The following is a 12,998-nucleotide window of genomic DNA, read 5'->3' as shown; positions in this document are numbered from 1 at the left end:
ACGTTCCTCCCCCAAACTTGAAGGAAGCATTATCCTTAATGCAAAAATAAAAACTAAGTAAAATTTTAGACTAAATGCTATATATATAATGTAATGCAATGCAAGGTACCTTGACTTGTCTATGGTAGTGGTGTGGTGGTTGTGCTACGCTTGGGGCTCTTCTTTAGTGGGGGAGGACTTGGATGTTCAGATTTTGGTTTGGTAAGAGGAATACAAGCTCCTGGAAGATTCTTGTCAGATGGAGACACCACCCACCCTGCAGACTTCTTTAGACACGTGGTTCTAAACGGGGTAGATTACTGCGGCATTGTCGGTTGGCTAGACGTCTCACCAATAGGTCCCTCAGTAGTTGTAGGGGTCTTGGCTGGCTGATTGGGTTAAGTTTGGGGTTGGGGTTCTTATTCTTACTCATCTCTTGTAGGCATGCTGATAGGTGGATTATTATTCAATGGTTCGATCGGGGTAACACATTGAGCGACATCAGACGATACTGTGTCATTTCTTGTTTACTGCAGTCTAGAGTTAGGAAAAATCGGGAAATCTTGGAGCCATTGAGAAAGTATTTTCTTGAAGTAGGACTCTATCACCGTGTCTAACTGCTTGATGTAAGTAAATAGTTTTCAGAGATTGCCCGATAAAGTCTCCACCTTTACCCTTGCATGCCTAGAAGACTCACCAGCAGTAGTGGCTAATCTTGTTGTGGTATTTGTATTTGCATCGGCTTCCACTTCCTTCTTAGGTCAGTCCTCACTGAATCCCAATAGCACGAAAAACATTACCTTTGTGATGGCCTTCAATCCCGGTTAAAACTCATCAAATTCATCCTAAATAACTCCATTCTTTAAAAAAAGTGATATGATGAGATTTGGAAAGACCAAAGCACTTACAGGTTGTTTCAAACATGTATGAGCTTGCTCCACAATGATCTTTCTAACGTCTATCGTTCGTCCCACAAGTATCTAGTGTAGGAACATCATCTAAGGTAGTGATACTGTCGTGTTGTTGGTTGTAGGCATCAACTTCATCTTCATGAAATGGTTCCACAATTTAGCCCTTGGTTGGAGTCGGTCTCTATCCACTGTGCGTTGGCTAACTTGCTTATCATTCCACTCAATATTTTGGAAATAGAGGTCCATCAACACACCTTGGTATGCCTTGTTATCAGCCTCCTACACAAACTTTGAATGACGATAAACCATATCTTACAGCTTGAAATAGCGGTTAATGACGGAAGGTGTAAAGCAAATAAATTTACCCCTAACGAAAATGGATCGTTGTGTTGGGTCTGAGATATTTTCATAAAACTCTTTAATAACTGTGGTATTGACATTGTCCGGGTGCTTTGCAAACTTATTCCATCGTAGCTTATCAACCACATTCAACATATCCGCCCCTAAATCTTCATTGGTCGTATCAGAGAAGATAAAGCCTTGCTCGAAGAAAACTTTTCGATTCTTTATGTTTTAGAACCGTTCCTTTGCTTTGTCATTAGGAAACTACTGTGGAAAGGGAGGGTTCACATTTGTAGGACGAGTGTTGAAACATTTTAATATTTCGATATAACAAATTAAGTTAAATGGATTTTAAGATTTTTCAAATGATTTTCTAAGTATATTCAATATAACTATTCGAATATCAAAACATTACTCCAAATATTTCAAAAATCGTTTTTGATCCTTACTTAAGTGTAAAATTAAGTTTTAATCATAAAACAATTTCAAAATAATTTTACAAAGTATTTCGAACCAATTCAAAGCCAAAAATTCCAGATTGCTCAGAGGGAACCGATTCCCCCCCATAGAAGGAACCGATTCCCCCCTGAATGGTTTGGCTCCGAGATTTCCAGAATGCTCGGACGGAACCGATTCCCCCCAAGGGGGTACCGATTCCCCCCTGTTCAACGGTCGAAATATTTGAATTTTACACTTAGGGAACCGATTCCCTATGAGAGGGAACCGATTCCCCCCACTGTCCAAGCTGTTTTATTAAATGTTTTCACACTAAAACGGCTATAATATCTTCTCTAATTATCCCCAACGTTCAGAAGTGATCCAAGGTGTATTTAAGCAAGCTTAGAAGCCATTGATCAACAACAAGAAATATCAAGCAACTAGAATCAAGAGAGAATCAAAGAGAAAGCATCAAACCTCAAGTTTGAGCATTTCAAGCCCATTTTCATTCAATATTCATTTTGCTTTCAAGAACACTTTTTGTGCTCAGTTGTATTCATCTTTGAGTGTTCTTTTCTTTGTTCTAGAATTGTGCAAACATCTTACCTTGTGAGGTTTTCTTGTAAGTTTGCAAATTTGTAATCTTCTCTTTGAGAAAAGAGTGTTCTCAAGAGTTGGGGTATACTCTTGAGGGAATTGTAAGGTTATCTCTTTGGCCTCAAAAGAAAGAACAAATTAGTGAATTTGTTGGAAAATCCTTAGTGTGGATAGCTAAGGTAGTGGACGTAGACTTTGTTTGAGAAAGTCGAACCACTGTAAATCGCTGTGCAATTACTTTCAATTTTCTGCAAAAGCTTCCACAAAATTTTTATTGCCAATTCACCCCCTCTTGGCCAATTTCGTCATTCGATTAACTCAACAATTGGCATCAGAGCCTAACTCATTTGAAGGTTTAATCGCCTCTTGAGTCGATCCGGGAAGAGTTACATCGATTACAAAGTCATCAATGGCCTCCACTTCAAACTTCGATTCCGGTCTCGATTCGATGCCCGTCAACAAGCCTCCTTTCTTCAATGGAGCTAACTATGCCTATTGGAAGAATAGAATGATGTACTTCATTCAAGCAAGTGACATGGGAGCATGGAATGCTGTAGAAGAAGGATACATCAAACCTCTCACTCATCCAAGGTTGTGGAGTGAAGGAGAGACAAAAATGTTCCAGCTCAACTCCAAAGCCATCCATATTATTTTTTGTGCTCTTGGACCAGATGAATACGGAAGAGTTTCATCGTGTACAACCGCCAAAGAAATATGGGACAAACTTCAAGTCACACATGAAGGTACAGATGAGGTAAAGAAATCAAAAATTAGTATTCTAACGCATAGCTATGAAAATTTCAGGATGAAACCAAATGAAGACATCAAAGCTATGACGAATAGATTTTCAATGATTGTCAATGGTCTCAAATCATATGGAGAGATCATTTCAAATGAAAAGCTTGTGAGGAAGTTAGTCTACTCCCTCCCAAAATCATGGCAATCAAAGAAGACGGCAATCATCGAGTCTAAGGACCTATCGTCCTTAACTCTTGAAGAACTTATCGGTTCACTCCTCACTCATGAGATGATGCTTGAAGATGAGGTGGACCTTGATAAAGTTGAAGAGACACCAAAGGAGAAGGAGAAGAAGAAAAACATTGGAGTTGCTCTCAAATCTACAAAAGATGAGAGTGATTCTAATGATGATGATGACGAGGAAATGGCATTGTTTGCCAAACGGTTCAGAAAAATGATGAGACCTTACCAAGGAAGAAAATTCAAACGAAACGAAGGCCTCAAAAATGAACCAAAAGAGAAGGACCCAATCATTTGCTATGAATGCAAAAAGCCGGGGCATGTCAAATATGATTGCCCACAATTGAAGAAAAAGGGTCAATCAAAGAATAAGCACAAGGCTCATAAGGCTACATGGAGCGATGAAGAAGGTTCCGATGAAGAGGAACAAGAAGTAGCAAACTTGTGCTTGATGGCATTCGGGGAAGATTCTAAGGTAACCTCTAACTCATCCGATTTTGATGATTTATCTTATGATGAGTTATTTGAGGAGTACAATGGGTTGGCTTCGGATTATGAGAAATTGTTTTTAAAATATAAAAATGATGTTTCAAAATTGAAAAATGAAAACAAACTCATATCCAAAACCAACAACGATCTTGAAAGTAAAATCAAAAATTTGCAAATCAAACTAGAAGAGTTTGAAAAGAAAAATTTAGATTTGCAAAATTTACTTTCAAAGATCAATGATGATCATCAAAAGAAAATTGATGATCTTAAAACTTCTTTTGATAAAGTTGGAACAAAACATTTTGAAAAAGGTGAAAATTCAAAATCCAACTTTGTTAGAAAAAGTTTTAGAAACTACAATCATAGAAGTCCCCAAAGAACCTCTAATGGAAAAATCATTAGAAGTGTGTGGGTTCCTAAAGAACTCATTACTACTAAAGATAAAAATATCCTACACAAATGGATACCTAAAGGGACTAGTATTTTGGAAACTAATGAATATGGACCCAAAAGAATTTGGGTACCAAAAATCAAAAATTAATCTATGTTTGTAGGGAAAGGAGCATTGCTACAAGGCACGGGAAACAAATTCAAACTCATGGTACCTTGATAGTGGATGCTCAAGACATATGACCGGAGACAAAAGCCGGTTCATTGAGCTTAACGCCAAAAATGGAGAAGTGACTTTTGGAGACAATTCAAAAGGTCACATTGAAGGTATTGGTACAATAGGTAATACCTCTTCCATACAAATTAAGAATGTTTTATATGTGAATGGATTAAAGCATAATCTATTGAGTATTAGTCAATTATGCGATAAAGGATTCAATGTCTTATTTGAAATTAATGGTTGTAAAGTCATTGACATTGCATCTAATCGGATTATGCTTGTTGGTCATAGAATAGGAAACATTTACATGGTGCATTTAGATTCTATTGATATGACTAATTTATGCCTAGTTGCTAAGGATGAGCATGATAGTTGGTTATGGCATAGGAGACTAGGTCATGCTAGTATGAGTGTTTTGCAACGGCTAATTCAAGGTGATTTAGTTAGAGGGTTGCCTAAGCTTAAATTTGATAATGATAAAATCTGTGATGCTTGTGCTAAAGGAAAACAAAAACGAGTTTCTTTTAAATCTATTAATGATGTATCAACTAGTAGAGTATTACAATTGATCCATTTAGATCTTTTTGGGCCAACTAGAACTACTAGCTTGGGAGGAAAACAATATGCATTTGTCTTGGTAGATGACTATTCTAGATATACTTGGGTTCTATTCTTAAGTACTAAAGATGAAGCATTAGAAAATTTCATCACATTTTCAAAAATAATCCAAAATGAAAAAGGATACTCTATCACTAGTGTTAGAAGTGATCATGGAACTGAATTTGAAAATCTTGGATTTATTGAGTTTTGTAATTCTAATGGTATTAGCCACAATTTTTCAGCACCTAGAACCCCTCAACAAAATGGAGTTGTTGAGAGGAAAAATCGAACTTTAGAAGAAATGGCTAGAACCATGCTTTGTGAAAATAATTTGCCAAAATATTTTTGGGCGGAAGCCACAAATACCGCTTGTTATGTTATAAATCGAGTAATGATTAGGCCAATTTTAAAGAAAACTCCATATGAAATTCTCAAAAATAAAAAGCCTAACATTAGCTATTTTCATCCTTTTGGATGTAAATGTTTTGTTTTAAACAACGGTAAAGAAAATCTTGGTAAATTTGATGCTAAAAGTGATGAAGGAATTTTTCTGGGTTATTCCTTAAACTCTAAAGCTTATCGTGTATTTAATAAAAGAACTTTAGTTGTAGAAGAGTCTATACATGTTGTTTTCGATGATAATCTCCTTCCGAGGAAGGATTCTTCTGTTAATGATGATGTAGGTATTGTACAAGCAAATGACGTTAGATATGACGTTGGAGAATCATCATCAAAGGAAGAAACAAAAGATGAGGAAACTCATGATCCCCTCGAGAATCCAACCATTGAAGAAAGGGAAGTATCTTTTCCAAGAGAGTACAACTATGTCAAAGATGGTGAAATTATAGGTGATCCATCAAAAGGGGTAACTACTCGATCTTCTTTTAGAAATATCTGTAATTATGTTGCATTTATTTCATGCATAGAGCCTAAGAACATCAAAGAAGCATTAAAAGATGAACATTGGATTATGGCTATGCAAGAAGAATTAAATCAATTTGAGAGAAGTAAAGTATGGACATTAGTTGAAAGGCCTAGTAATAAATCTACTGTAGGTACTAGATGGGTTTTTAGAAATAAACTTGATGAAAGTGGTAATATAGTGAGGAACAAGGCTAGACTTGTTGCTCAAGGCTATACTCAAGAAGAAGGCATAGACTATGATGAAACATACGCTCCCGTAGCTAGGATGGAAGCAATTAGAATGTTATTAGCATTTGCATGTTTCAATGAATTTAAATTATATCAAATGGATGTTAAAAGTGCATTTTTAAATGGTTTTATAAAAGAAGAAGTGTACGTGGAACAACCTCCAGGTTTTGAAGATTCAAATTTTCCGGATCATGTTTTAAAATTGACAAAAGCTCTTTATGGTTTAAAACAAGCTCCTAGAGCTTGGTATGAAAGATTGTCAAATTTTTTAATTGAAAAAGATTTTTTAAAAGGAAAGGTTGACACTACATTGTTTTTAAAGAGAAAAGGTAAAGATTTATTAGTAGTTCAAATTTATGTTGATGATATAATATTTGGTTCTACTAATGATGTTCTTTGCCAAGAATTTTCTAAGCTAATGCAAAGTGAGTTTGAGATGAGCATGATGGGGGAGCTCTCATTTTTATTGGGACTCCAAATCAAGCAAAGAAAAGATGGTATCTTCATTAATCAAGCTAAGTACGTCAAAGATATGCTCAAGAAGTTTGGACTGGAAAATGGGAAACCTCATAACACTCCAATGAGCTCTTCAACAAAGCTTGACTTAGATGAAGGAGGTAAATGTGTAGATGTTAAATTATATAGGTCAATGATTGGCTCTTTGCTTTATCTAACTGCAAGTAGACCGGACATTATGTTTAGTGTTTGCTTATGTGCTAGATTTCAATCATGTCCTAAGGAATCACATTTACTAGCTGTTAAGAGAATCTTTAGATACCTTAAGGACACTCTTAGTTTAGGACTTTGGTATCCTAGAGACTCTAGTTTTAGCTTGCATGCTTTTTCTGATGCGGATTATGGAGGATGCAAATTAGATAGGAAAAGCACCTCCGGTACTTGCCAATTCCTTGGAAATATGCTGATTTCTTGGTTTTCAAAGAAACAAAATTGTGTTGCATTATCTACCACTGAAGCGGAATACATTTCAGCCGGTAGTTGCTGTGCACAAGTTTTATGGATGAAACAACAACTTTTTGATTATGGAATTGAAGTAGGTACTATTCCTATCAAGTGTGACAATACTAGTGCTATTTGTCTCACTAAAAATCCCATCCAACACTCTAGAACTAAGAACATTGAAATAAGACATCACTTCATTAGAGACCATGTCACTAAGGAAGATGTAGTTCTAGAATTTTTTGATACTTTGCACCAATTAGCGGATATCTTTACAAAACCCTTAGACAAGGAAAGATTTTGGACACTTAGGAGAGAATTAGGTTTGACCAACCTATCTTCACTTAGTGTTTAAAATAATTTTAGCACTTTTAATAAAGCTTGAAAAATGCTTATAATAATAATTTTTGATTGCATTCTTGCTATTAGTTAGGGGGAGTTTGTGATTCTTAATGAAAATTAATTTTATGTTCAAAAAATCAATTAAAGATTAATTTAATTATTTGAACATAATTAATGTTTGATATATGAGTTGCCAATACCACTAGAAAAGATTAATTTAGCATTTTGTGCTTAAAAATTCAGATTTTAGCATTTTGGTGCAGAGGGAATCGATCCCCCCCTGAGGGAACCGATTCCCCCTTTGAAGGGGAACCGATTCCCCCCACAGGGGAATCGATACCCCCCCTGGGGTTCTGTTAAAATCGAACAGAACACCCCAAAATCCCAAACCCTCATTTTATTATATCTTCCGCCGTTCTCACCCTCTAAACCCCTCAAATCTCCATTTTTGCCTCAAATCAACGATATTAATCGGAATTTGCTTCATAAATCATCTTCCAAACCTGTTGGAATCATTAAAATCGTGCAAACAACATCTAAATACCCTCAATCTTCATATTTCAAGGTAAATTTTTCTAAACTCTTTATTTCATTATTTTTGAACATATGATTAGTTTCAATTAGTTCTAGGTTGAAATAGTGATCGGGCATTGATTATTTAGTGATTAGAAACTAGATGTTACAACTAATTTCATCAAAAACACAAGAATTTTTCAAAATTTTTAAAATTTTCGAAATAATATAAAAAAAAATGTTATTTTTCAAATTATTGTGTTTTGATCAAATTATATTGTTGTTATGAAAAACTATACATATATTGTTTCTCAAAACCATATTTTTCAAAAGTTTTTCAAAAACTTTGCCCATTAGGATTGATTTAGAGAATCTTGAAATATTGAGGACTCATTTGAGTTTTGGGATTAATTGAATTGCATACACTTGTTTTAAAATTGCAGGTTATTATATCTATTCCGATTTCCTTCACCATGTCAAATCCTAAACGTCCTAGGTCTTCATCTAGTCGCTCTAGTCGTCAACCAAATCCACCTCCAAATCCTCCTTATATTCCAATTTCTAATCCTAATCCCACTGATCCTAACTTGACTATCCAAAATTCGTGTTTCAATCATCCTGGGTCTAGAAATCACCGATATTGGTATTATCAATATTTCGATTCTTACAAAATCCGGGAAGAACGTATTCCTTCTCGTCAAGCTATGTTAGCTATCGATTTTAAATATCTTCCCATTTTACAAGAATGGAAATTTGATAAACTATTTGATCTTGAACCCATCGTTTACCATCAACTTGTTCGTATATTCTACTCTAATGCCGTATGTGTTAAAAACCAAGCTGAAACCGAAACCATAGGAATTCGTTCCTACCTCCTAGGACAATTCTTATATATTGACCCGGCATATATAGCCAATACATTTGGATTAGATAATGATGGTATCTCGAATGAAAAACAAATTTTAGGTTCTCGTTACAAAAGAAGAGATAGTGCGAGTGTCTTAGACCTACATGAGCGTTTTCTTCATCTAATGATTTCTTGGTGGTTTCGACCATCCGGAGGTCGTTATTCTACTCTTAGAGCTTTGGATCTTTGGTGGTTACATTGTTTCGAAAACCGTATTAAAATTAACCTACCTCAGATTATTTTTGCTGAAATTGTTGAAACCGTAAATCTTGTTCCTAACAAGAAACACTGTTCATCTCTAGTTTACGGTTGCTTTTTGAGTAATCTGTTTTCCAAAGCTGGGCTTAGAGTCGGTCTAGATGCCATTTTTCCTCTTAAGAAACAAATAAATCTTCTTTCCTTAACGAGAGCGGGATGGGTAAAGGACAAAGAAACTGGTGAATGGGTTCGATCTTCTACTCCGGGAGCTAGTTCTTCACAAGCTCCACCCGAAGCTGACGAAGATCCCGAGCTCGAGCAATTAATGCAAGATATCGATGAAGCCGAAGATGAGCCTGATCAGCCCGAAGAGCAGCCCGAGGAGCAAGCACAACAAACGCATCAAATGCCTCCATATTTTCAATCCTTTATGGAGACATTCGATTTCCGATACGCTACCATGGACTCACGCTTTTCCTCTGTAGAGTCCCATTTATCCACAATGGGAGCTCAACAATTAGAGATTCTTCGGGAGATGCGTGCAAACAATGAATCAACCAACGCTCGTATCAATGAACTAACTCATGAAATGGCTGCTATGCGAGCCCGTTTTCCTCCTACCGATCCGGATGCTTGATTTTATGTTTAGCTTTAAAACTTTGAACAAAATGAATATTGTTTCAACATTTTGAATTGTTTGATTTTGTGGATTGTTGGATTTTGGATTTATGAATGGTGTGAACTTATATGTTTGGTGTGTTTAATTCATTTTTGCATCATTTACATTATCATTAGCAATATGACCAATTTTGTCATATCACATTAATTATGAATATTGATTTATGAAACTAATGGCTAACCTCTCTTTTGATTGTGATCTTAGCAGCTTAAGCTTATAATTAATAAATCAATTGGCTAAATGATTTTCAAAACCTTGTTTTACAATGTCTTTTTGATTTAACAAAAAGGGGGAGAAGAATAAGTGTTAAATGTTTTACATGATAAATTGAAGAAGTGTTAAAGTAAGGGGGAGTAATTTCAAAACTTGATTTCAAAAATCTTAAAATTACTAAAATGTTTTGTTATATCAAAAAGGGGGAGATTGTTGAAACATTTTAATATTTCGATATAACAAATTAAGTTAAATGGATTTTAAGATTTTTCAAATGATTTTCTAAGTATATTCAATATAACTATTCGAATATCAAAACATTACTCCAAATATTTCAAAAATCGTTTTTGATCCTTACTTAAGTGTAAAATTAAGTTTTAATCATAAAACAATTTCAAAATAATTTTACAAAGTATTTCGAACCAATTCAAAGCCAAAAATTCCAGATTGCTCAGAGGGAACCGATTCCCCCCCATAGAAGGAACCGATTCCCCCCTGAATGGTTTGGCTCCGAGATTTCCAGAATGCTCGGAGGGAACCGATTCCCCCCAAGGGGGTACCGATTCCCCCCTGTTCAACGGTCGAAATATTTGAATTTTACACTTAGGGAACCGATTCCCTATGAGAGGGAACCGATTCCCCCCACTGTCCAAGCTGTTTTATTAAATGTTTTCACACTAAAACGGCTATAATATCTTCTCTAATTATCCCCAACGTTCAGAAGTGATCCAAGGTGTATTTAAGTAAGCTTAGAAGCCATTGATCAACAACAAGAAATATCAAGCAACTAGAATCAAGAGAGAATCAAAGAGAAAGCATCAAACCTCAAGTTTGAGCATTTCAAGCCCATTTTCATTCAATATTCATTTTGCTTTCAAGAACACTTTTTGTGCTCAGTTGTATTCATCTTTGAGTGTTCTTTTCTTTGTTCTAGAATTGTGCAAACATCTTACCTTGTGAGGTTTTCTTGTAAGTTTGCAAATTTGTAATCTTCTCTTTGAGAAAAGAGTGTTCTCAAGAGTTGGGGTATACTCTTGAGGGAATTGTAAGGTTATCTCTTTGGCCTCAAAAGAAAGAACAAATTAGTGAATTTGTTGGAAAATCCTTAGTGTGGATAGCTAAGGTAGTGGACGTAGACTTTGTTTGAGAAAGTCGAACCACTGTAAATCGCTGTGCAATTACTTTCAATTTTCTGCAAAAGCTTCCACAAAATTTTTATTGCCAATTCACCCCCCTCTTGGCCAATTTCGTCATTCGATTAACTCAACAACGAGTCCGTATCATTTTTTACTCAGAGTAAAAAAAGGACGAAGTGAAAAGCTTGAGGACTTTGGTAATGGAGGATTCGGTTTTGACAGAGAAAAGAAAAAAAGAAAGAGGAGTGTTGAAGATAAAGAAATAAATTGGAAAGAGAAAAAGGATGAAAAGTGATGTAGTAGGGGGTTTAATGTGTGCAGGGGGTTTTGGGAGAAAAGAGAGAAGAAAATAAAAAGTGGAAATTAATAAACGAGGGGTGAAAAGTAGGAAAAAGAAAGTAATGATTACAAGAATAAATGTGGATTTCGAAAAACATACTCCCTCATTCATTTTGTCTTTTGCCACCCAAAATATTAAAAGTAGGGTTTGTTCTTGTATGATTAGTTGCCACATATACTAGATGAAACAAAAATAAAATAGAATAAAACCCTAAAAGAAAACATGTTGTGTTATTTTTGCACAGTAGTAAATATAAAATGTCGTGGAGTTTTAAAAAAGCTTAGAAAGGCAAACTCAAGTGTCTTGCAGGTGGAGCACCGACTTATCACACAATGGTGGAGCTCTATTGTAAGCCTTCAATTGCTGGCCGTTGACTTTCAAAATGGTCGCATCATCTATATTTTTGATATCAACAACTCCATGAGGGTAAACGTGATGCACTTCAAAGGGTCCTGACCATCTTGACTTGAGTTTACCCGGAAAGAGCCTTAGTCTTGAGTTGTAGAGGAGCACCTGTTGAACAACATGAAAATGCCATGGAAAAAACATTTGATCATACCACTTCTTAGTCTTCTCCTTACAAAGCTTTACATTTTCATATGCTTGTTCCCTATACTCTTCCATTTCATTAAGCCCCAATAATCTTTGCTCTCCGGCTAATTGTGCATAAAAATTGAGCTTTTTGGTAGCCCAATAAGCTTGGTAGAGCTCAACAAGAAGATGGTCGACTTTTCCATACACCAATTTGAATGGGGACATCCCTAGTGTATTTTTAAATGTCATACGATAAGGCTAGAGTACTTTATCGAGCTTTGGGGACTAGTCCTTTCTTCTAGGGTTCACAATCTTCTCAAGAATCTTCTTGATCTCATGGTTAGAGACCTCAGCTTGACCACTTTTCTGGGGATGATATGTCGTGGCAATTTTATGTCGCACCCCATACCTCTGCAATGCCTTGACAATTAACTTGTTTTCAAAATGGATGCCTTCTTCACTGATGATGGCTCTAGGTGCATCAAATCTGGTGAAGATATTTTTGTGCAGGAACTTGAGTATGGTGTTAGAGTCGTTCTTTGGTGTTGCAATTGCTCGACCGACTTATACATATAATCTAGGCCAACAAGATGTATAAATCTCTAAAGGATGATGAAAAGGGTCCCATGAAGTCAATGCCCTACATGTTAAAGAGGTCGATCACCAAAATATTTTGCAACAACATTTCGTTTTGCCAGGTAATCTTCCTGTAATACCCCAAATTTTTGGATAGTGATCAAAATGTAAATTTTGAAAGTTTGATGTCAAAGTAGAAAATTGGGAAACATTTAAGGACCTAAGTGGTAGATTTTTGCAATACAAATTTTATTCCATTAATGGATTTGGTTAATGACCAAAATGAAAATTATAAAAGTTTAGTGACCAAAGTATAAACTTTGGAAAAGTTTAGAGACCAAAATGGTAATTTTTTAAAAAGTTACATTTTGGCCTTATAAATAAACACTTTATCTCAAGAATAACGTTTCTATGGGAATCAGAATTTTAATACTGGTTTTGTATTAAAAGTTATAAAACAATGAAGTTTGAGGAATAATTTGATAAATCGGATCGAATAAAAATTTT

At 35.4% G+C, this 12,998-nt stretch overlaps 1 protein-coding gene across 1 annotated transcript; it reads right to left on the bottom strand.

The window, feature by feature from the left end:
* Nucleotides 1-11,675: 11,675 nt before the first annotated feature.
* On the bottom strand, nucleotides 11,676-12,140 carry LOC120127957. Its single transcript, XM_039145756.1, has one exon. The coding sequence runs from the start codon at nucleotides 12,138-12,140 to the stop codon at nucleotides 11,676-11,678; it is 465 nt and encodes a 154-aa protein (XP_039001687.1).
* Between the last annotated feature and the right edge of the window lie 858 nt (nucleotides 12,141-12,998).

The sequence above is a fragment of the Hibiscus syriacus genome, unplaced genomic scaffold (genome assembly GCF_006381635.1).
Source record: "Hibiscus syriacus cultivar Baekdansim isolate YM2019G1 unplaced genomic scaffold, ASM638163v2 tig00001478_pilon, whole genome shotgun sequence".
Classification (NCBI taxonomy): Eukaryota; Viridiplantae; Streptophyta; class Magnoliopsida; order Malvales; family Malvaceae; genus Hibiscus; species Hibiscus syriacus.
The sequence above is the reverse complement of the archived record's forward strand: the minus strand, read 5'-3'. Positions and strand labels throughout refer to the sequence as shown.